General features: G+C 45.2%; 1 protein-coding gene and 1 long non-coding RNA gene across 2 annotated transcripts in view; one reads left to right on the forward strand and one right to left on the reverse strand.

The window, feature by feature from the left end:
• Positions 1-2,029: 2,029 nt before the first annotated feature.
• NEFM (neurofilament medium chain) lies at positions 2,030-8,352 on the reverse strand. The gene is made up of 3 exons (XM_075346470.1): positions 7,267-8,352; positions 6,419-6,543; positions 2,030-4,306 (listed from the first exon to the last, which is right to left on the reverse strand). The coding sequence occupies exons 1-3, from the start codon at positions 8,302-8,304 to the stop codon at positions 2,587-2,589; spliced, it is 2,883 nt and encodes a 960-aa protein (XP_075202585.1). The 5' UTR covers positions 8,305-8,352; the 3' UTR covers positions 2,030-2,586.
• LOC142304257 (uncharacterized) overlaps positions 6,397-26,385 on the forward strand; it is a 163,842-nt gene continuing 143,853 nt past the window's right edge. Inside the window, exon 1 of the long non-coding RNA XR_012753079.1 lies at positions 6,397-7,017. This is a non-coding gene — a long non-coding RNA (uncharacterized LOC142304257). The remainder of the gene's footprint in view (positions 7,018-26,385) is intronic.

Here is a 26,385-nt window from a genome sequence, read left to right on the forward strand (position 1 = left end):
GATTGTCACATTCTAATTATATTGTAAGAATACAACTTTTGGATGAAATCTGTGTTAAAGCCACAACACAATCTGCCACAAAATCCACACACGCAGATTGTTTTCAACTCATATGAACTTACCCTATGTATTTAAAAGGTATACAGAGGGGCATCCATAGTCTGTCATAGGGTCTTAAGTGGATGCCCACAAAACTCAGTTTTACTTAAAGGGGTTGTCCACTCTATTGGGGTATTGAGGACATGATTTATTCTGGAAATTTTTTGATCACTTACTAATATATAAGTTTTAAATATTATTATTAGGGATGATCGAATACTTTAATTATCCGGCTTCACGAATATTTTCCGAATACCTCGCCGCTATTCGACTATTCGCGAATATTCGTTGCGCAATGTAAGTCTATGGAAACCTGAATAACAACTATTCAGAACTATTTGGTCTTCCCATAGACTTACATTGCGCATCGAATATTCGCATAGCCGCGAGGTATTCGTAAAATATTCGCGAATCCAAATAATCAAAGTATTCGACCATCCCTAGTTATTATTGTTCCTCACTGACTTCACAACTCTCCTGTTCTTAGGATGACAACAAATAGAGGAGCATGTGACCAGACACGCCCACCAGTCTCCTCCAATTGCAAAACAGGGAACAGGAGACAAGAGAAAGATGTTTTTCAATTGGACAAGACTGATGGGTGTGTCTGGTCACATGCTCCTCCATTGGTTGTCATATTAAGAACAGGAGAGTTGTGAAGTCTATGAGGAACGCTAATAATCTTTAAAACTTATATATTAGTAAGTGGCAACTAATGTAGTACCATGTGACCAGACACACCCACCAGTCTCATCCAATTGAAAAACAGTGTACAGGAGACAGGAGAAAGATGTTTTTCAATTGGAGGAGACTGGTGGGTGTGTCTGGTCACATGGTACTACATTAGTTGCCACTTACTAATATATAAGTTTTAAAGATTACTATTAGCGTTCCTCACTGACTTCACAACTCTCCTGTTCTTAGGATGACAACAAATAGAGGAGCATGTGACCAGACACACCCATCAGTCTCCTCCAATTGAAAACCATCTTTCTCCTGTCTCCTGTACAGTGTTTTTCAATTGGACGAGACTGGTGGGTGTGTCTGATCAAATGCTCCTCCATTAGTAGTCATCTTAAGAACAGGAGAGTTGTGAAGTCAGAGAGGAACGTTCATAATCTTTAAAACTTATATATTAGTAAGTGACAACTAATGTAGTACCATGTGACCAGACACGCCCACCAGTCTTCTCCAATTGAAAAACACTGTATAGGAGACAGGAGAAAGATGTTTTTCTATTGGAGGAGACTGGTGGGTGCGTCTGGTCACATGATACTACATTAGTAGTCATCCTAAGAACAGGAGAGTTGTGAAGTTAGCGAGGAACGCTAATAATCTTTAAAACTTATATATTATGGTAGTAAGTGGCAACTAATGTAGTACCATATGACCAGACACACCCACCAGTCTCATCCAATTGAAAAACATCTTTCTCCTGTCTCCTGTACAGTGTATTTCAATTGGACGAGACTGGTGGGTGTGTCTGGTCACATGTTCCTCCATTAGTTGTCATCTTAAGAACAGGAGAGTTGTGAAGTCAGTGAGGAACACTAATAATCTTTAAAACTTATACATATATATTAGAAAGTAAGTGACAACTAATGGAGGAGCATGTGACCAGACACACCCACCAGTCTCGTCCAATTGAAAAACATCTTTCTCCTATACAGTGATTTTCAATTGGAGGAGACTGGTGGGTGTGTCTGGTCACATGCTCCTCCTTTAGTTGTCATCCTCTCAACAGCAGAGTTGTGAAGTTTGTGATGAAGACTTACCTAATGTGTATAGAAGGGAAAACCTGCAATACTTATATATCAGCAAGTGCCACTAAATCATGTCCCCAACACATCCGTGAAAATAATGACCAAGAGGACAACCCCTTTAGATGACAAGAATTTTCTTGTTATTTCAATGAGACACGCGACAAAGATTTCCAATATGATCTTTTATTGAGCAAGGTTTTTGCTTTGACATAAACTGACAGCAAGTTGTGTTAACTCCTTCAGGTTCTCTCATGACCTGCAGTCTATTAATTGCACCAGTGAGGTAAACAGAATTATAGGTTTCTTTTATTAAGGCGAGAAAACATCCGTTTCACGGTCCCCTCCCTCCCTCTTTTTTATGTTTTTGGCTCAGTTGGTTCTTTTGCATATTTTTGTCTCAGGACTGTCAAGGTTCTGGAATCTGTACCCGGACCCACCACAACTTAGGAAACCCTCATCTCTGTTCTTTCTTTGACAAATCATGCAGTAAATTGTATTATTTTTTTTTTGTGAATTCCCCAAGTTGTGTGGGAGGGACACATTTCTAGCTTGCATGCATTCCCCCCGCCCCGAGTATTGCACAGGTAATAATACAGTATCTGGAGCCCCCACCCCACGAGAGAACCCCTTCTGCTAGAAGCCCATTAGAAGCTGTCACTTTACATGCAGTTTATCTTATGGCTTTTCAGTCCTGCTGCTCGCTGGAAGTCCTATGACTATGTCTTCACTTTTTCTCGGCAACTCCTTTAACTGCATGTGAAGTGACTTTTTCCACCTTCTTCGTGGACACAGACTTCTCCTGGACGGTTTCTTCGTGTTCCTCCACCTTCTGGGTGACTGTCACAGACTTGGTAATGTATTTGGTTCCGTCTTCACCTTCGCTGGTTGTGGTCTCAATCTTTTTGGTGATGACAACGGTTTGCTGGCTCTTGGTGCTGTCTTTGTCCTCTGAGGGGCTGTCATCGAGACCATTGGTGACTACACCTTTGTCCTCACTCTCTTCCTGTACGTCTCCATTTACTGCAGTGTCTTCCTTCCCGTCACCCCTGGGGCTGCTTTCTTCTTCTGCTTCTTCTTCTTCTTCTTTGTCTTCCTCTTTCTCTGTTCCTACAGAAGCTGCCTTAGATGAAGGTATGGTCTCCTCTACACTTTCTTCGGGAGACTCTGCCTTTTCCTCCTCTGTATCAGCCTCTTTATCCTCTCCAGATTTGTCCTCAGCTTTATCTTCCTCAGTTTCTTCCTCTTCTTTGGTCTCTACTTCCTCTCCCTCTTCCTTTTCCTTCTCCTCATCTGTTCCTGCTTTCTCCTCCTGCTCTGAACTTTCATCTGCTGCTCCCTCTTCTTCATCTCCTGCCTTTTCCTCTTCTTCTTCCTCTCCCTTCTCTTCCTCATCACCACCCTCCTTCTCTTCCTCTGTTTCCTTTTCTGTTTCTTCTACTTCTGCCTCCTGCACTGCTGCTTTGACCCTTTCAATCTTAGTTTCCACAAAAGGCTCCTCTACTACTTCTTCCTCCTCTTGTGTCTCCTCAGTAGCCTCTTCTTCTGCTCCTTCTGCCTCCTGCTCACCTTCTGCCTCCTGCTCACCTTCTGCCTCCTCTGTTTCCCCCTCTTCTCCTTCTTCCTTTCCAGCTTCTTCTTCTGCTTCTCCCTCTCCACCTTCTACCTCTGCTTCTGCTTCTTCTGCTCCTTCCTCTTCTCCCTCCTCTCCCTCTTTTTCTCCTTCCTCTTCTCCCTCTTTCTCTCCCTCATCTTCTTCTTCCTTCTCACCTTCCTCTTCTTCTGTCTTTCCCTCCTCTTCTTCTCCTGCTTCCCCTTCCTCTTCTCCTTCCTCTGCTTTCACTTCTTCCTCCTGTTCTGCCTCCTCTTCTACTGTCTCTCCTTCCTCTTCACCTTCCTCTTTTTCCCCCTCTTCTACCTCTTCTTCTGCCTTTTCTCCTTCCTCTTCCTCCTCCTCACCCTTTTCTCCCTCCTCCTCTGCTGCTTCTTCATCCTCCTTTCCCTCTTCTTCTTCCTCTGCTCCTTCTTCCTTTTCCTCTCCCTCTTCCTCTTCCTCCTCTCCAGGAGCTGCTGCCTGCACAGAAGACTCTACAGCGGCTACAATCTCCTCTTCAACCTCATCTTCTACCTCCTCCTCCTCCTCCTCCCCTTCTTTTTCCTCCTCCCCTTCATCTGCCTGTTCCTCATCTCCCTCCATAAGCCCTGATGCAAACTCTTCTGCCATCGCAGCCAATGCTGCTTCCATATCTGACCTTTCATCTTCCACTTTGGTTTCTTCAATGATCTCCTCCACAAACTTGTGCTGCACTTTGACTCTGGGAGGCTCCGCTCGGGTCTGCTGTATTCTGGAGGTTACTGTAACGGGTCCCTGTCTGTGTGGAGCTGATGGTCCTGAAGGGAGGCTGGAGAATGAGCAGAAGCGGGTTTCTTCTCCCTCTAGGAGTTTCCTATGGAGGAAAGAAATTAATTGTTAAAACTACCACTTAAAGGAAAAGAAAAAAGTGTCTAAAAGGGTATAAAAAGTAATAAACTACTTTAATATTACAGGATTCGATATAAAATAACTACAATCATGGGTCACTCGTAGGAGCTCTATAAAAAGACAAATTCAACTACTTAAAGGGGATGTGTCACCAGGTCAAAAGCGGCCAATTTTTTGCCCTTATTTTACTCTCAATGATCTGTGGAGTATTGTGTTTTTGTTTTTTTTTAAATCCATCATACGGTTCCAGAAATATGGGAGCTCAATATTTGGTGCTGACTTTTAGAGTCTTTACTAAGAGGGTGTGGCTCAGAGCAGTGTGGGGGCGTGTCTTTAGGCTGCTCTGCATTATTAGCCACACCTACCTTATAAAGACCACAACAATTAGCACTGAATTAAAAAAACCCATATCTCTAGAACGGTATGACTGATTGTAAAAAAACAAAAAGTGGGTAACTCAGGGGAACAATGGGAATAAAATAGGAGCCCAAACTGGACACTTTTAACCTGGTGGCAGATTCCCTTTAACAACTAGATCTGCCAGGAGATCAATGGACTTGCAATACTTACTATTTATTTCACTTAAACCAATAAAAATGTACCATACAGATGTAGCAGAGCTGAGTTTGTCATTAACTGAATATAAAGTGAAGAAAATAACACATTGGGGGACATTTATCAAGAGATAATATGTACAAAAAAGTGTTTTTCATGGTTTGCACCATGTTTATGTTGTGTTTTAGACACTTTTTACAACTTTTTGTGACTAAGTGGTATGGCCTAAGGGGTTGTAGTACAATGTAAGCCAACTAATAAGGGGTGTAAAGTATGACATTATCCCTATAGCATGCTATAATACTGCTCTATCAGGCCCAGTTTTTGGACTCTCTTACCTTATCCCTATAGCACGCTATGATAATACTGCTCTATCGGGCTCATCTTGGACTTTCTTGCCTTATCTCTATAGCACGCTATGATAATACTGCTCTATCGGGCTCATCTTGGACTTTCTTGCCTTATCTCTATAGCACGCTATGATAATACTGCTCTATCGGGCTCATCTTGGACTTTCTTGCCTTATCTCTATAGCATGCTATGATAATACTGCTCTATCGGGCTCATCTTTCAGACTTTCTTGCCTTATCCCTATAGCATGCTATGATTATACTGCTCTATCGGGCTCACCTTGGTCTTTCTTGCCTTATCCCTATGGCATGCTATGATAATACTGCTCTATAGGGCTCATTTTTCGGTCTTTCTTGCACTATCCCTATAGCATGCTGTGATAATACTGCTCTATCAGGCTCATCTTTTGGACTTTCTTGCACTATCAATATAATGCTTTGATAATACTGCTCTATCGGGCTCATCTTGGTCTTTCTTGCACTATCCCTATAGCATGCTATGATAATACTGCTCTATCGGGCTCATCTTGGTCTTTCTTGCACTATCCCTATAGCATGCTATGATAATACTGCTCGATCGGGCTCATCTCGGACTTTCTTGCACTATCCCTATAGCATGCTATGATAGTACTGCTCGATCGGGCTCATCTCGGACTTTCTTGCCTTATCCCTATAAAATGCTATGATTATACTGCTCTATCGGGCTCATCTCGGACTTTCTTGCACTATCCCTATAGCATGCTATGATAATACTGCTCTATCGGGCTCATCTCGGACTTTCTTGCACTATCCCTATAGCATGCTATGATAATACTGCTCTATCGGGCTCATCTCGGACTTTCTTGCACTATCTATAGCATGCTATGATAATACTGCTCTATCGGGCTCATCTCGGACTTTCTTGCACTATCCCTATAGCATGCTATGATAATACTGCTCTATCGGGCTCATCTCGGACTTTCTTGCACTATCCCTATAGCATGCTATGATAATACTGCTCTATCGGGCTCATCTTTCGGACTTTCTTGCCTTATCCCTATGGCACGCTGGCTGATTGGATATCATGGCTTCCAGTTTCCCTCCCACTCTCCTGGATGGGAAAGTTTCCTCATCATGCTGCTGGCTGCAGTCTCTGCAGTGCTATTAATATTCTGCTGGCTCTGCCCTTGTACCTGTATGCAGCAATTTCTATATCCAGAGCCATTTTGACATTGAGAAGATCTTGGTATTCTCGCAGGTGACGGGACATCTCCCATTTAGTTCCTCGCAGCTCATTGTCCAGCTGTTGGATGGTTTCCTACAGGAGGAAGAAACCGGTGGATTATTTTTGCACTGATCTCGTCATACGACCTACAGTGACATCTATCTCACGCTGCTGTCCCATTGCAGCAGCTGTATACTCAGGCACTGTCATATTGCACCACACACGGAGCCACACCTCCTGTATTAGACGCCTAATTGCACAAACTCACTGCAGCAAAATCTAAACAGGGCACTTATTTATTCTGTCCCACCGGGATACATATCACAGTGCAGCTCCACACCCCCACCCCATACTTACAGACATGCATTGTCATTGCACCACACCCTCCATAAGGAACAACCACACTGCGTCACACTCCCCCCCCCCACAAGGAATCACACTAACTGCACCACACCCCCTACACGTGTGACTGCAGAACCCATTGCAAGTCCTATGTCATCCACATCACATTGGTCACACCCATAGGAAATCCCACCTAGGACTCTTGAGGGATCCATACCTCTGAAGGTAAGTCATCGTTACCTTGCTATGTGGAAATGATAGTGTTACAACAGATGTGTATATACTTGAGACATGTATGTGCAGAGCGTTGGCAGAGTCAACTAACTTTAGTAACATGTGCTACCAACATAGACATCCAATACCCACCAATGTGGTCACTTCTGACTCTTCCGAGCACCAATGACTCCATGGTCACCATGGACAGCTCCCTTCCCTAGCCCCAGTCCTTACTTTTTAGTAAATATGTTGACTTACCTGGTAACTGGTCAAGTCATTGTTGTGTCTCTCCTCGATATCATTCAACTGTCTCTCCAGTGACTCTTTGGTTCCTTTGACCGACTCCAGCTCTACAGTTTTGCTGTGTAGTTGCCTTCTATATTCGGCTAGCTCCTCTTTGGCAGATCTGATCTGTTCTTTGTTCTGTTCCGCAGCTTCTGTTAGCTTGGCATACCTATTTTTAAAGACCTCCTCCGTCTGGACCATGTTGTTGTTGGAGTGACCTTCTAGTTGGGATCGGATTTCCCTTAAGGCAGAGGCCAAATCTGTCTTCTGGAAGTCCTTCCTCTCTACTGTGATATGGGAGGCCTGGATTTGGGCTAGCAGCTCACCGACTTCTTCTTCATGGTTGTTTTTGAGGAAGGCAATCTCTTCTTGCAGGGACTGGACCTTCTTATCCAATTCCACCTTTATCAAGGACGTGTCATCGATGTCCTTCTTCATCGCCCTGATAGTGGCCTCGGTGTCATCCCTAATCCTGAGCTCTTCTTCATACCTGTCTTTCAGCCTCTGGAGGTCTTCCTCAAGGTGTTCAGAATCTAAAAGCACCTGCGCCTTGTCATGGTTGACATGTTCCAAGTTAGACCTCAACTCTCTCAGCTCTTGTTCGTAGATCTCACCCAACTGGCTGTATCCACTTTGCTTTTGCCTTAGGGCCTGAATTTCTGCTTCAATTTCCTTATTCTGTTGTTCCAGGTAGTGGACTTTTTCGATGTAACCAGCAAAACGATCGTTGAGTCCTTGTAGTTGCTCCTTTTCGCTTGATCGTACTTGCTTGAAGTCTCCATTGTAGCCGGAGGACTGACTAAGATCCAAACTGTCACTGGAGCTGAACCCTCTGGGCGCTGCCAGGTTGCTTCTCTTATAGGAGGAGGAGATGGTGCTAGGGGTACTTCTGGACCAGCTTTGAGACCTGAAACCGCTGGATGGGGAACTGCTTGTCCTTGTGTAGCTGGTCCTAATCTCCGCCATCCTCCTATAAGAGGGGCTACCCAATGTATCCAGAGAGTAGCTCATGCTGGAAGACTTTCTAGTGTGTGTGTGGCTCACAGCGCAGGATTTGCTCTCGCCCGCTCTTTATATATCCAGGGAAGATCAGCTAACACGGCAGGAACCGGCTCTCTGCTCCCTGATTGATCTGCTTTGGGATGGGAGTGGTGCTTCTAGCCCTACACGTGGGGCGAGCTTTCCTTGGTTTAATGGGCTGCCTACCCCTCCCCCCTTTCAGTGTGCAGCAGAGAACTGTTCTGGAAGGTGCTCAGAGGACGAAATCTTCTCTCCAGCAGAGGAAACCTAAGGATTTGCATTACCATTCATAGGGTTGACCACCTCCTTCTACCATCCAAGCCACTGAACCTTCTGAGGGCACATACTTTCATGCATACATTGCATATTGGCTAGCTAACAAGTAGATGCATATTCCATATATTTCCTTGTCTGTAAGTAAATTGTCAAATCATGTCTGTCCGTGCTGCATTGTGTGATTGAGAATGAATGTGACAGTGTGCATGCTGCCCTTGTCATAGTCAATGACGGTTCAGCACCGCGGACAGCGCTGCTAAAAACTGCATTGTCTGTGCATTGCGGGGATGCTCCTACAATCTGTTACACATGGCAGCTATTGACTGCTGCAGCACGGTCCCAGATATTCAGAAAACAAGCGTCGGGGTCCTGGACAGAGAGGACATATGTCCTAATCAGTGTTCTTCTGCACCCCCACCCTTGTGTAGCCACCAAGTACAACAGTGTCAAGAAGCCATGAGTTCTTTTCTACCCCCACCCATATAAAGACATCCAGTATACCAGTCATGAAGCCATGTGTTCCTCTGTACCCACACCCATATAATGATATCCAGTATGCCAGTGTCATGAAGCCATGTGTTCCTCTGTACCCACACCCATATAATGATATCCAGTATGCCAGTGTCATGAAGCCATGTGTTCTTCTGTACCCACACCCATATAATGATATCCAGTATACCAGTGTCATGAAGCCATGTGTTCCTCTGTACCCACACCCATATAATGATATCCAGTATGCCAGTGTCATGAAGCCATGTGTTCCTCTGTACCCACACCCATATAATGATATCCAGTATGCCAGTGTCATGAAGCCATGTGTTCCTCTGTACCCACACCCATATAATGATATCCAGTATGCCAGTCATGAAGCCATGTGTTCCTCTGTACCCACACCCATATAATGATATCCAGTATGCCAGTGTCATGAAGCCATGTGTTCCTCTGTACCCACACCCATATAATGATATCCAGTATACCAGTCATGAAGCCATGTGTTCTTCTGTACCCACACCCATATAATGATATCCAGTATGCCAGTCATGAAGCCATGTGTTCCTCTGTACCCACACCCATATAATGATATCCAGTATACCAGTCATGAAGCCATGTGTTCCTCTGTACCCACACCCATATAATGATATCCAGTATGCCAGTGTCATGAAACCATGTGTTCCTCTGTACCCACACCCATATAATGATATCCAGTATACCAGTCATGAAGCCATGTGTTCCTCTGTACCCACACCCATATAATGATATCCAGTATACCAGTCATGAAGCCATGTGTTCTTCTGTACCCACACCCATATAATGATATCCAGTATGCCAGTCATGAAGCCATGTGTTCCTCTGTACCCACACCCATATAATGATATCCAGTATACCAGTCATGAAGCCATGTGTTCTTCTGTACCCACACCCATATAATGATATCCAGTATACCAGTCATGAAGCCATGTGTTCCTCTGTACCCACACCCATATAATGATATCCAGTATACCAGTCATGAAGCCATGTGTTCCTCTATACCCACACCCATATAATGATATCCAGTATGCCAGTGTCATGAAGCCATGTGTTCCTCTATACCCACACCCATATAATGATATCCAGTATACCAGTCATGAAGCCATGTGTTCCTCTGTACCCACACCCATATAATGATATCCAGTATACCAGTCATGAAGCCATGTGTTCCTCTGTACCCACACCCATATAATGATATCCAGTATGCCAGTGTCATGAAGCCATGTGTTCTTCTGTACCCACACCCATATAATGATATCCAGTATACCAGTCATGAAGCCATGTGTTCTTCTGTACCCACACCCATATAATGATATCCAGTATGCCAGTGTCATGAAGCCATGTGTTCCTCTATACCCCCACCCTTGTGTAGTCACCAATTACATTGGTGTCAGGAAGCCATGTGTTTTTCTGTACTCCCACCCATGTAAAACATCCAGTACATCAGTGTCAAGAAGCTATGTGTTCTTTTCCACCCCCACCCATGTAAAGATATCCAGTATACCAATGTCATAAAGCCATGTGTTCTTCTGCATCCCCACCCATGTGCATTCACCCAATGCACCAATGTCATGAAACCATGTTCACCCAATGTACCAATGTCATGAAGCCATGTGTTTTTCTGTACACCCATCCATGTTAAACATCCATTATACCAGTGTCACAAAGCCATGTGGTCTTCTGCACCCCCGCCCATATGCATTTATTCAGTGCACCAATGTCATAAAGCCATGTGTTCTTCTGCACCCCCACCCATGTGCATTCACTCAGTGCACCAAAGTCATGAAGCCATGTGGTCTTCTGCACCCCCACCCATGTGCATTCACTCAGTGCACCAAAGTCATAAAGCCATGTGGTCTTCTGCACCCCACCCATGTGCATTCACTCAATGCACCAATGTCATCAAGCCATGTGGTCTTCTGCATCCCCATCCATATACATTTATTCAGTGCACCAATGTCATGAAACCATGTGTACTTCTGCACCCCACCCATGTACATTCATTCAGTGCACCAATGTCATGAAGCCTTATGGTCTTCTACACCCGCACCCATGTGCTTTCACTCAGTGCACCAATGTCATCAAGCCATGTGGTCTTCTGAACCTCCACCCATGTGCATTTACTCAGTGCACCAATGTAATGAAGCCATGTGTTCTTCTGCACCCCACCCATGTGCAATCACTTAGTACAACATTGTTATAAAGTCATGAGTTCTTCTCTACCCCCACCCTCATGCAGTTGCCCAGTACATCGATGATCAAGCAATGTTTTTCTGCACCCAGCCTGATGTGCAGTCACTTATTTCACCACTGTAATGAAATCATTTGTTTTTCCCCACCCTAACCCATGTGAAGTTACCCAGTGTACAGGCGTCATGAAGCCATGTATACCTCTGCACCTAAACACATTCACCCAGTATACTGGTGTTGAAAAGCTGTGTATTCTTCTGCACCTCCACCTATGTACATTTATTCAGTACACCGGTATCACAAAGCCATGTGGGCATCCGCACCCCTACCCATATGCAATCACCCATTTCACCAGTGTCAAGAAGTCATGTGTTCTTCCACACCCTCACCTATATGCAGTCACTCATTTTACCAGTGTCATGAAGTAATGTGTTCTTTCACACCCTCACCCATATGCAGTCACCCATTTTAGCAGTGTCATGAAGTAATGTGTTCTGTCACACCCTCACCCATATGCAGTCACTCATTTTACCAGTGTCATGAAGTAACGTGTTCTTTCACACCCTCACCCATATGCAGTCACCCATTTTAACAGTGTCATGAAGTAACGTTTTCTTTCACACCCTCACCCATATGCAGTCACTCATTTTACCAGTGTCATGAAGTAATGTGTTCTTCCACACCCTCACCCATATGCAGTCACCCATTTTAGCAGTGTCATGAAGTAATGTGTTCTTTCACACCCTCACCCATATGCAGTCACTCATTTTACCAGTGTCATGAAGTAACGTGTTCTTTCACACCCTCACCCATATGCAGTCACCAATTTTAACAGTGTCATGAAGTAACGTGTTCTTTCACACCCTCACCCATATGCAGTCACCCATTTTAACAGTGTCATGAAGTAACGTGTTCTTTCACACCCTCACCCATATGCAGTCACTCATTTTACCAGTGTCATGAAGTAATGTGTTCTTTCACACCCTCACCCATATGCAGTCACTCATTTTACCAGTGTCATGAAGTCATGTGTTCTTTCACACCCTCACCCATATGCAGTCACCCATTGTAACAGTGTCATGAAGTAATGTGTTTTCACACCCTCACCCATATGCAGTCACCCATTTTACCAGTGTCATGAAGTAATGTATTCTTTCACACCCTCACCCATGTGCGTCACCCAGTACACTGGTGTCATGAAGCCATATGTTCTTCTGCACTCCCACCCATGTGCATTTCCACAGGAGTCATGAAGCCATGTGTTCTTCTACACCCCACCCATTTTGCAGACATGCAGTACACCTGTATTATGAAGCCATGTGTTCTTCTCTACCCTCACCCATGTGAATTCATACATTGCACCAGTGTCACGTAGCCATGCTGTCTCTTGCCCTCACCCCCACATTTTGCACCCCACCCATTTTGCAGTCTCTCAGTACACCAGTGTCATGACACCCCCCCATGTCCTTACATTATCTGCCTCCGTCGATATTTTTATACAACCTAAAATCAGTTTGGATGATGAACACACAGCGTTGCTCAGAATAGTCCTTGGCATCTGGTGACTGAAGAGAAGCTCATAATACCTCCTCTCTGGTCAGGATGCGTGATGTAACATTACATTGCCCGAGCACTTTAGTGTATGTTACTTGCCTTTATGTGTCCACCCCGAGACGCATTACTTTACCTACCGTAACTCGTACCTCCGAGGGTCTGCAGAGACAATATACACGGGGGTTTGATTTTAGCTGCTGTTTTACAAGCCATTACCATGACTTGCTTCCTACTGCATTAGCGCTATGGGTCTATGCTATACGTGTAGCGTCGATTAGAGGCTTTACATGTGCCATGTAATTAGATTTAATGGGGTTTTCCACTTTAAAAAAAAAAGTGAACAACCGCAAACACTCTATACCAACCAGAGCATGTAGTCACGCTCCGCCGGTGTACCACCACTGGCCTTGATGCTTTGACTGTAGCAGTGACAATATATATCAAAAGCATGTGTCACCGCTGCAGCCAATCACTGAGCTCACCGGCTCATCCTGTCTACCTCGTTGAACTCAGTGATTGGCTGCAGCGGTGATTTGCACTGTTGACGTGACGTCATTGCCGAAGCCAAAACATCAAGACCTGAGTAGTGGGTGGGAGATGGCGTTGGCCCCGAGTAGGGGGGATACACGCTCTGTTATTTTAGGTGGAATTGAGCGTTTGGGGTCCACTTTCCTGAAAGTTTGGTAATAAAGAGAGGTCTGCTGTTCTGAGGCTTCATCGATTAATCACGACTAATGGTCACAGATGGCATCTCTGGGGCTGTTGGACTTTCATGCATTACATGACCTGTCCATTGATTTCAAGCTCAACGGTGCAATGCTTCATTTGTACTGTGGGGGCGCTGTGGAGCACATGAACACTGATTTATCACAGATTATAGCTTAATACTGTTGTCTTAACAGGATACCTCATATCTGCTTATTTTTAAGAGTCCTGTCTAACAAAAATCAATTTAAAGGGAATCTGTCAGCAGGTTTTTGCCATTTAATCGGAGGGCAACACAATATAGAGCAAGAGAACCTGATTCCAGTGATGTTTCACTTATTAGGCTGTGTACTCTAATTTGCATACAATCAGCGTTTTATTAACAGGAGATTATCACTGCCTGACTACATTTCTCGTGCAGTAAAGTCAGACTAATATGTGTAACCCTGCCTCCACCACTGATCAGCAGTGACTAATATGTTTAGCCCTGCCTCCATCACTGATTAGCAGCTTGCTAACCATTCACATTGTACATAGGAAGCTGGTGTGAACGAGGTTATACACAGGCCAAAAGTATTCACTCTGCTACATCTACATCAGATGAAACAGGGATTCTATAAAAATGTATTAAGGAGCCCAAAATGGAATCAGGGTCTCTGTCCCTACGTCACGCTGCTCTCAGATTACATAGCAAAAACCTAACAGATTCCCTTTAAAGGGGGGGGAAGCATCAAGGAGCCCAGAATGGAATCAGGGTCTCTGTCCTTACAATATGCTGCTCTCATATTTCATAGGAAAAACCTGCTGACAGATTCCTTTTAAAGGGGACAAAAAAGCATCAAGCAGCCGAGAATGGAATCAGGGTCTCTGCCCCTACATCATGCTGCTCTCAGATTTCATAGTAAATATCTGCTGACAGATTCCCTTTAAATGGGGGAAAAAGCATAAAGCACCCCAGAATGGAATCAGGATCTCTGCCCCTACATCATGCTGATCTTAGATTACATAGCAAAAACCTGCTGACAGATTCCCTTTAAAGAGGGGAAAAAAAGCTGTGCAATCTGTCGGCATCATATAATAGAGCAGGAGGAGCTGAGAAGATTGATATATAGGTTTATAGGAAAAGATTCAGCATAACTTGTATTTTAGGAGAGAAGACCTCAGTACCAATACGACAAAAAAGAAATCGAGCTGCTGCAATGTGAAAGTTTTATTCCAGATCTTCACCCCAGTAAAATCCAAACAAACCAACTTTTCGACCTCGTCCAGGTTTTTTTCAAGGATATCTGTGTTGATGTTTCCAAAAGGTATGGGTGATGGAGGTGCAGGTGCCTGGTGGTACCGGTCTGGAATAAAACTTTCACATTGCAGCAGCTCGATTTCTTTTTTGTCTTATAGGTTCTGAAGTCTTCTTTCTACAAACAAAGACTTGGTCCTTTCCTAGAGCACAAATACTCTATGTCGAGAGTGCCGGCTGCCTTCCTAACTTGTATTATAGAAATTGAAACCCTTAGGAGTCCAGTGGGCGGTCTTTCTCAGCGAATGATAAGAACCGTATACAAAGATAACTGTCACTCACTGATCAGGACCGCCCACTGGACTCCTAAGCCCAGAATGAGCATCTAATACATGGCATTTATCACATACGTTTCGATATACATCATATATGATCCACATCTAGGAGTGAAGACTCACAATCTAATGACCAACCTCCATCTTCTGCTATTAGCGCAAAATCATGGCACTGTGAATTTTAGAATAATCATTAACCCATTATTTGCCTTGACTCTAATTCTATCTCTCATCTCTCGAGCGGCTGATTAAAAAAGCTTTCTAGACGACAGTCTCCCTGAGATTACGCATCGGTTCCTTACCTTCATACCTCTATGGCTGAGGTCTGGTGTAGGATTTATTCTGCGGTCCATGAATATACAGGAGGCATCACGATGAGCTCTGCTAAAAAGCTTCTGGATTGGAATTTTATGTAAAGTAACAGCAGAAGGAAATAATGTAGGGAAAAATAAATCACTTGTGACACCAAAGCCCTACGTAGATGACTTGTTGTGTGACTCACCTCTTTTTATGGCATCTTACCGTCAGTAGTAAAATGATGAAATGCAATAATCACTTATCCTAAAGGGGATGTCCAGTTTACTAAAATATTTCCTAAAAAGCCCAAATGTGTATGATGTTGGGTGTACAACTGTGAAAGTTCTCATTGTTTACCCCGGCTGTTCAGAAGAAGGTGGACCATACCAGGCAGAAAAGGTATACCATACCAGACAGAAGACAATGGACCATACTAGACATAAAAGATAGACCATACCAGACAGATAAGGTAGACCATACTAGACAGGAAAAGGTAACCCATACCAGACAGAAAAATGTGGACTATACCAGACAGAAAAACGGGGACCATACCAGACTGAAGAAGGTGGGCAATACCAGATAGAAGAAGGCGAACGATACCAGCCAGAAGAAGGTGGACCATACCCGACAGAAGGTGGACTGTACCAGACAGAAGAAGGTTGGCCATACCAGACAGAAGAAAGTAGACTATACCAGACAGATGATGGAAGACCATATCAGACAGAAGAACGTAGACCATACAGACAGAAAAGGTAGACCATACCAGACAGAAGAAGGTGGGCCATACCAGATAGAAGAAAGTAGACTATACCAGACAGATGATGGAAGACCAGATCAGACAGAAGAACGTAGACCATACCAGACAGAAAAGGTAGATCATACCATACAGAAGAACGTGACCATACCAGACAGAAGAACGTGACCATACCAGACAAAAAAGGTGACCATACCAGACAAAAAAGGTGACCATACCAGACAAAAAAGGTGACCATACCAGACAGAAGAAAGTAGACTGTAACAGACAGAAGAAGATAGACCATATCAGACAGAAGAAGGTATGTAGACCATACTAGACAGAAAAGGTAGACCATACAGACAGAAGAAGGTAGACCATATCAGACAGAAGAAGGTAGACCATACCAGACAGAAAAAGTACACCATACCAGACAAAAGAAGGTGGGCCATATCAGACAGAAGAAGGTGGGCCATACCAGACAACGGAAGGTGGACCATATTAGAAAGAAGAATGTTGACCATAACAGACAGAAGAAGGTAGACGATACTAGCAGTTGTGTGTCTCGTGTTCATAGGAAGTAAGATGGGGGTGGTCAATGAATGCGTTCACACGAGTCCTCTATTGCTGCTTTCCCTTTCAATGACCCTTGGCGCTATTTCCTTTCTTGCTAACAATGCTGTTCCTTTGTAGATGGTAGTGTAGTCCAGCACAATACTTACCATCAAGAAACATAAGGAATGGGATATGGTTGGGGCTCTCTTTTCAAGGGCCCCAAAACATCTACATGGTCTGGAACTATAGGACGTATGCCTTGAAAAATACCCCATCGCAGTAAGAAATTGTGAATAAGACAACTGTGTGTAATTACCTTGGTAAATGCGGGCACATCTTTCTGTGTTGTCACTGTCTATCAAGTTCCTAATTAGAATTTTCCCTGTCGACTTCAAATGTTTAACTTGTAGCTCCTTCATTAGACGATGACCAATATTTACATTATCTAATGGAGTTTTCTTCCTTTGAATTTACAGTGTACAAGAATATATATATATATATATATATATATATATATATATATATATATATATATATATATATATATATATATTATCCCACTGATCTCTGCACTCGGCACAACTGTCCAGGGGAACTGTCAGCCGCATATCGATGATACAATATTCTGCTTGTCCTGTCAAAATCTTCGAATTCAGCCAAACTTAGTCTGACTTGTATGGTCACCTTGACATTTTACCACCCATCATCTGGTCTTAACATTTAGGAGCCCCCTGACAGGTATATTTTCTCTGTGATACCCACCCATAAAATGACACTCATCGTATCCTATGAGGCTTTTATACGTTCCTATGAAATACACCATTGCATTCCTCTTCGGATGTTGCATTGATGGTGAATTTCCCGATTGGAGGTGGAATGGTTTCTCCATTTCTATACTAATACCCTAAGAGCTCCAATTACCATATTTTAGGCTTCTACTAATATCTATCATGACTCAGTCCACCTACCACAAGTGTAGTGTGGTGTGGGGCAGAGGTCTACGTCTTCTGCACACAGGTACGCTACATGAAATAGAGGCTCCTGGTTGGGTGTGTGGGCTTTCACTAAGGAGGTGGTACATCTTTGCAGGCCACATGATTCCGATGGCTTGGCTGGCCACGACCAGATCAATGAGAGAGACCACAAGTTTTTTTTAAAAACATGATTTTACTCAACAGGATTTTGGTAACAATTGTGTAGTGGGCACATCTTCTCGAATGTTTCATTAACACACTTCACTTCCTCCGCTTCACCTGCTCCAATGTCCACTAGTCTCATCTTTTCCACCACAATCCAGCCACAGTACAGTCATTGAAAGTCATATTTTTCTTCCGCGATTCCGCGTCTTCGCTCTCTTAAAGGGATATTGCTAATGTGGCCTAGCCTAGCTTCAAGCACTCAGACGTTTGACTAGGGTTTAGTAGGTTGGCTGATGTCACCTTATTTAGGAATGGGTGTTGTGCAAGGGCCTAACTGTGACTACCTGGCTAGTCCAGGGCGTCACAAATACACTTTCCACCAGAATGTGCAGGTAAAGACTATTACTTGAATATATAATATAGTGTTAAGCAATATTAAGGAAGTATAGACAAGTGATATAAGGCTAAATGCTCAAAAAGCATTTTTATGAAGCTGCACTTAAAGGGAACCTGTCACCAGATGTGTTCCCTATAAACTGCGGCCATCACCAGTAGGTTCTTATATACTACATTCTAGAATATTGTATATAAGAGCCCAGGCGGCGCTATATAACGTAAAAAAATCTTTTATTATACTCACCTGCGGGGCGATCCGATCCAATGGGCGTCACTCTTCTCGGTCTGCCGTCTCCTCTCTGCCTTCCATCACTGTCCTCCTTCTGCGTCTTACGTGATCAACACAGAGGTCTCCATTGCGCTCCTGCACATGCAGTTTTCGGTGGCCCTGCTGAGGGCAGATCAAAGTACTGTATTGCGCAGGTGCGAGGAAAGGTTAAAGACCGCTTGCGCATGTGCACTACAATACTTTTATATGCCCTGAGGGCAGCTTGTGCAGAAGCGCAATGGAGGACACTGTGTTGATGATGTAGGACCCATCATCCACATGGAGCTGGGAAGGAGGACGGCTATGGGCGGTAAATAGGAGGCACCAGACCGAGACCGTCCTGCCGATGAGTATTATATAAGAGGTTTGTTACGTTCTACACAGCGGCCTGGGCACTTATATAAGTATACAGTCATATTTTCCTCCCGTGGTTCCACGTATTCGCCATCATAAAGGGATATTGCCAATATGGCCGAACCTAGCTTCAAGCTCTTGGACGCTTTGAGAACTCCCGCCTGGGGCACTCACTGTGTTTCATGGTCTTCTCCGTCCTGTATAAGGACCTGCTCACTCGGTTACTTTGTCATCCAATCAGTTCTTTGACCCGACTCAGATAGATCACCCTGTAACTCACTCTCACTCTCTGTAACTTGTTCCTCAGAATCTCACAACCCTCTGCTTCAGTCTCCCCTCGCTGTTGGGTCACCCACGTCATGCGGCTGTGCAGACTATTCAGACCTTAGGTCTCTTTCACTGCAATGCTTGGCCCTATTTGAACATTCCTAAGGTAACTGTCCTCTGTCCCTGCATTAGCCCCTCCTACTCTGGGCTAATCCCAAAAATTAACTCTTTCCTACCCCACTCACTGCCTGTTGCTGGGCAGAACACCGCTTCTTCTCAGTACACTGTACCACATTACGATGCATCACAACATGATTCACATTACACAATAACGCACAACATAATACACAATGCACCTTAACATCTTAATCACATTGGTGTCTTCAAGGGGGGGGAATGTGACACTATGTTCATCTCCTTACATGAGAGTGGCAGGCTGAAAGAATAATATAGAGGGTAAGCCAGCCCCCTTATTTGTCTTTGTTTTGGCTAGTAAAAACAAGGGGTCTGGCTTGGTTATTGGGTGATCAGTCAGCCACTTAGTCTTTCGGTTAACCCTAACTCTCCATTTTCTCTTGCTCTGGATCTTGCTATCTCTGTCTCAGCTCTCTCTCTCTATCTAGGGACTCCCACGTCATGCGGCCTGGTCAACTAAGAAGACCTTAGGTCTGTCTCGGTACCGCCCCAGAGCCACTCAGGGCACTACACAGGACCTACTCCCTGGGACCTGGAGTAACAGTGCCGATACCACCAAAGCACAACCAAAATCCTAGTTCTCCACTCCACACTGGGCATAGAGGGTTAACCATGTAAGGGGATGGTCGCCATGGAAAGGAACGAGTCCCTGGGATTAGCCAGCCTAGTGGGAGGTGTCAGCAGTCAGTAGAGAGTCGAGGGAGTGTGGCACACAGCAAGGTATGTAGACGTGCTTGAGCTGGGTCCGTGCAGCGGTGACCTGGGGGCACAGGAGAGAGGTCGCCAGGTCGGGTACCGGAGATACCGCTGGGACCGGAGCATGCACGGGGCACAGGTCCCTATATCAGGCGCCAATTCTACACGTCTTGATAAATACCTGCTCAGTGAGAACACCTTCACGGACTTCACCAAACCAAATAATCTGGGGTCATCAGCAGTAAACTAGGATCAGGGTTCGGACACTTACCTCCTCACAGGGTCCGCACTGCTCGCCGTACGGAGAAGGAGACTGTACCCCAAAAGGGACAGTCAGGTCCCAAACGCTTCACGCTATTGGAACCCAATCAACAGAGAGTGCTGGGGACAGAGCAACCTGGGTCACTACATTGGCACTGATACTCCACGGGACCTGAAACCAGCAACTCCTGGGTCCACAGTGAGTAGAGACTGTTAAAGACAACCTGATGTGGTCTCCATTATTATCCCTCATCATCTCCCAGGCATGGCCCTACCTGCGGGGGACCTAACACCATTGCTGCAATCACCACCAGCTCTGGGAGTAGCCACATTTAGCAGCGACGGTTCTCTATCCTTAACCGCAACCCGCCGCTGATGTCACATGACATTAAATCTATTCACCCCTGGAAATATCCTCCCTTACAAAAGGGTCCCAGAGCACGGGACCGGCCAACGGCCACCAGAGTGACATTCCCACTTGTTACCGGCCGGGACCGAGTACCCCCTTCCCTGGGCGACACATCTCTGTCAAACGCTGGGCCCGCTCTGAAATTCTGACAAGAAACTGTCCTCTGTCCTTACACTAGCCCCTCCCACACCTCCCAGGGTCAAAAGTGGAGCTGTCTAACTTGGGACTAAAGCTTGGGTATGACAATAGGTTCTTTCTAATTAAATTATAATCTGAACGGTAATTTTTAAGTCGAGGATGACCAATTTAACTTTTTTAACCCCTTACCTTATGTGGTCTCATGATCTCTTTTGAGACATGTGTCTATAAACCTACTTATAGTGGATTGTAAAAGAAAGGCAAGGACTACAGGATAAATGCGCACAGGCCATAAGATGTCCATCATTGACCTTCACTTCCAGTATAAGTTGGCACTGGCACTTTGACCCGCCGTCACCTACAATTAAACTGATAATTGACTACATCTGCAAATACATTTTATTATGACATAAACTAATGGCAATGATAAAAAAAAAAAAAAATCAAGGTTCCAATGCCAAAAATATCCATCTCGGATGATAGTTGCTGTGCCAAGCCCTGACTCCATTGCAGACACTGTTACTGCAGCCGCGTCTGACTCTACTGCAGTCCTGTTGGCAACACAGACATCTGCTGCGGGCAGCACTGACCGGGCACTCGAGAACAATGTCCTGGAAAGGTTGAAAGGAGTCACCGAGAAGATGAAAAAGAAGATACGGGTGGCTCTGCTGACTTCCCGTAATACGACCATTGCAAAAAAATGACTTTTTCCTTCCTTTATGTATTTTAATCTTTAATTAGACCTAAAGGTTTATACTCAGCAGAATGACGGAGCAGCCGAATACGGGACGCTCAGCACTTCACCACCGCAACAAGACTATTCTTAGGAGGGCGTTTATGTTTATTGCGTTTCCCAGGTCCGGTTATAATTTATACCTTTCTAGGGATATACAAAATTGGATCTACACAATTATACAAAGGGTGCACAATATGGACGATGGGACAACTTAAAGCACTGACAGGTTATACCGATGACATCAATGTGTATTATGGCGGCTGTGAATTAATAGACTCAGTTATTCTGTGAAATTAGGAATCATTTGATAAATATATCGTGCGGTGTTCAGCGTTGCACTCGCTGGGTGTCACGGCGGTGTCGGACTCTGTTCACACTGAAGAGTCCGACAAACATCCTGAGATCCCTTAGTTGCACAGTCTGTCATGGGTGTCAGCTTGGTCTGGCTTCACTACTCTCCAGTACAGCAGGAGTTAATCCCTGCTGGCTTGTGATTATCTACTGGGAGCTCAGGCTGCTGATTCACCAGCTGCCTCTACCTTTTTAAGGTTCTAGATTCTGGGGCTGAGTGCCAGATATAGCTTCTGCTACCTCAGTTCCTGTGGTTTTCCAGTTCTATTGTGATCTAGAAGTTGCGGTTCTGCGTGGTGTGTGAGTCCTCCAGTTCTGTAGTTATTTCCTACCCCTTTTGTGTTACTCCCCAGTGCACATATTATCCCTTCTTTGTGTGCAGTGTGCACGAGTTTTCATTTACCCTTGTCTGTGCCTATTTGTGGAGGTTTTCGTTACTGGGTTTCCAGCCTGTTCCTTGGGTGGGGGGAAGTAGTATCAGGGCTTGGACAGGAGACAGGGCCACAATGGAGGCTCAAACCTGGCTACCATCAAGTCTACCTTCGAGATAAGTGACAGCGCATGGGCCCCAGTCTTAGGGGTACTTTGCACGTTGCGACATCGCTACTGCGATATTGTCGGGGTCAAATCGAAAGTGACGTACATCCGGCGCTGGTAACGACGTCGCAACGTGTAAAGCCTAGGAGAGAAGATGAACGAGCGTGAAACAGTCAAAAATCGGTGGTCTGTGTCACGTCTGTCATTTTCATAATGTCAGTGCGTCCGCAGGTACGATGTTGTTTGTCGCTCCTGCAGCTCCACACATCGCTGTGTGTGAAGCCACAGGAGCGACAAACATCTCCTTACCTGCGCCCGCCGTCCACCGGCAATGCGGAAGGAAGGAGGTGGGCGGGATGTTTACATCCCGCTCATCTCCGCCCCTCCGCTTCTATTGGCCGGCCGATTAGTGTGTTGCGGTGACGTCACCAACCAGGTAAGTACGTGTGAAGCTGCCGTAGCGATAATGTTTGCTACGGCAGCTATCACAAGATATCGCATGTGCGATGGGGGCGGGTACTATCGCGTTCAGCATCGCTTTCATCGGCTAGCAATGTCGCAGCGGGCAAAGTACCCCTTAGGGTCAGACTAGGAGCCCCTGTTCCATCTGTACATCCCTGTGACAAAATATAATGGGTGTCAAAGTCTAACGAGAAATTTGTTTCATTAATATGTAAAAAGTGGTTAAAAAAACCCTCTCCAAATGTAGGTAACGCCATCATGGGAGGCAAATGAAGGGCACCAGGTGGGGTGCCAAACTGGACAAATATTTACTTACTTTTAATCTCCAGGGTGGAAGAAGGCTTTATCTCCTAGATAGGGGTCTGGCCTTCGCCGCAGGGGTCCTTGGGTTGTGTCTGCAAAGTAGCTACTGACTGGTAGAGGGAACTGAGGGATAACATACATTAGGACAAAATCAGATCCAAACACGTACATAATCAGGGGAAACTGAGTCCAGGAGCTGATTCAGAGGTGATAGGCAAAAAAGCATCATGGTTTAAATTAGTAAGGGTATCCAGGGAGACTAGTTAGGAATAGGGATGAGTAGACCTGTTGAGTCGCTGAGTTTGGCTGGACTTTAGTTAAAAGTTCAGTTCGGGACCTGGATCTGACCCAAACTTGATCTCGGGCCCCAAAGTCCATATAAGTCAAAAGAGACCTGAACTCTGGTTCTGTAAAATGGTTGAATTAAGGGCTAGGTGGTTGCAAAGGGAAGCAAAATGGGGGCAATAGTAGGAGAATTGACCTTCAAATAAATGTGGATATAGAATAAATACAAAAAAATTGCATGGCTCCCATCTATGTTTCATAATGAGCACAGGTAAAGCAGGCAGTTGGGGGCTGATTTTATGAGCTAGAAAGGCCCATGGTTATTTGGCCCTTAGCAGAACCATTGCGACCGCCCCAGGTTAATCGGGAAGAGCCGTGGAGCAGGAACAAATAGGCGCATCTAATGTGATGCACCACTTCGGGGCTGGCTGTGGGCTGCTATTTTTAGGCTGGGAAGGGCCCAATCACCATAGGCCTTCCCTGCCTGATAACACCAGCCCCAAGTTGTCTGCTTTACCTTGGCTAGTTATCAAAAAGAGGAGGGACCACATGCCGTTTTTTTATAATTTATTTCAATAATTAAAAACCAGCACGGGATCCCCTTTATTTTTGATAACCAGCCAAGGTAAAGCAAACAGATGAGGGCATTCTTTACAGCAGCGTACAATGATCTTCCCTATGCATAAAGCTTGTTGATCGGCTGTCCTGCAGCGTTTCAACAAATGAACAGCACCAGAACTCAAAATCAGACTTTTTTTTTAAAGTCCGTGTTTGGGTACCAGTCCCGGACCCACAGTGTTCGGTACAGACCCTGAACTTTGCAGTTTGGGTCCACTCATCCCTAATCAGGAAGTTGTGTTAGAATATGGAACTTTAATTAAAAATACCATGCCAGGGTAGTGTCCAAAGTGTATGTGTGCCCCCACTGCAATGTGGATGGACAAGTCATTCAACCTACATCTATATGCGTATACTAGCCATGCAGTACCGAGTATCAGCCACCTCTGGGAAGAATAAAATTAGACCATAATGTATTAATACCATCAGCCACCTATTTTTATTATCCATTTTTAGGGGTATGATCTTTGCTTTAGGAGCCATTGGGTTGTGTCTGCCAAGTAGACACTGACCAGTGGGAAGAAAAGAATAGCCACCCATCAGCCATCTGTATTGATCATCCAAATACAGGGGTCTGACCATTGCTATAGGGGTTCCTGGATTGTGTCTGCGAAGTAAATACTGACTAGTGGAGTGAGCTTACAAATAATCTAATTAGGACAAAATCAGATCTAAATACATAGTCAGGGGGAGCTGAGACCCCTGAGATTATAGGAGTATAAAGAATAGGGGGGAAACCCAGAGCATGAAGGAGTCTCACTAGGAACTCCTCAGGGGAGGGGAAAATCACTGCTTTGCCACCATTCCTTAAACACCTTCTCTCCTAATAAATCTGTATTAGTAAATATATTAATTCCCCAAGAAATACCAGTTCTGGGTCATCTTTTCTTATATTTGCTGCTTTGGGCCATCCCTCTGTTATTTCTCTTAATAATTAATGAATAAATGGACAATTGGGTGTTACGAAAAGTACACAACTCCATCTGACGCTCTGCATTGTGCTTGGTGATGTGCGGCTCGGCATTATGCTTGATGATGTATGGCTCTGCATTGTGCTTGGTGATGTATGGCTCGGCATTGTGCTTGGTGATGTACGGCTCGGCATTGTGCTTAGTGATGTACGGCTCGGCATTGTGCTTGGTGATGTACGGCTCGGCATTGTGCTTGGTGATGTACGGCTCGGCATTGTGCTTGGTGATGTACGGCTCGGCATTGTGCTTGGTGATGTACGGCTCGGCATTGTGCTTAGTGATGTACGGCTCGGCATTGTGCTTGGTGATGTACGGCTCGGCATTGTGCTTGGTGATGTACGGCTCGGCATTGTGCTTAGTGATGTACGGCTCGGCATTGTGCTTGGTGATGTACGGCTCGGCATTGTGCTTAGTGATGTACGGCTCAGCATTGTGCTTGGAGATGTACGGCTCGGCATTGTGCTTGGTGATGTACGGCTCGGCATTGTGCTTAGTGATGTACGGCTCGGCATTGTGCTTGGAGATGTACGGCTCGGCATTGTGCTTGGAGATGTACGGCTCGGCATTGTGCTTGGTGATGTACAGCTCGGCATTGTGCTTGGTGATGTACGGCTCGGCATTGTGCTTGGTGATGTACGGCTCGGCATTGTGCTTGGAGATGCACGGCTCTGCATTGTGCTTGGTGATGTACGGCTCGGCATTGTGCTTGGTGATGTACGGCTCAGCATTGTGCTTGGTGATGTACGGCTCAGCATTGCGCTTGGTGATGTACGGCTCAGCATTGCGCTTGGTGATGTACGGCTCGGCATTGTGCTTGGTGATGTACGGCTCAGCATTGCACTTGGTGATGTACGGCTCGGCATTGTGCTTGGTGATGTAAGGCTCAGCAATGTGCTTGGTGATGTACGGCTCAGCATTGCGCTTGGTGATGTACGGCTCGGCATTGTGCTTGGTGATGTACGGCTCAGCATTGCACTTGGTGATGTACGGCTCGGCATTGCACTTGGTGATGTACGGCTCGGCATTGTGCTTGGTGATGTAAGGCTCAGCAATGTGCTTGGTGATGTGCGGCTGCTGCTGCTTGGCTATGAAGCTCCCGGCGGGGGCAGTGTTTGTGCTGATGTCACCAGAGGTCTGGACTCTGCAGTTCTGGGGTCAGCAGAGCAGGGGACATTTTTGCCCTCTGCTCCTCAGCACTTGCTCCCATTCCCCCCACTCTGTTACGTTACAGGGTCTCTACTTTGAGGCTCAGTTGCTGCGCTTCTTTCCACTTCTC

The sequence above is a fragment of the Anomaloglossus baeobatrachus genome, chromosome 4, assembly GCF_048569485.1.
Source record: "Anomaloglossus baeobatrachus isolate aAnoBae1 chromosome 4, aAnoBae1.hap1, whole genome shotgun sequence".
NCBI classification, from domain to species: Eukaryota; Metazoa; Chordata; class Amphibia; order Anura; family Aromobatidae; genus Anomaloglossus; species Anomaloglossus baeobatrachus.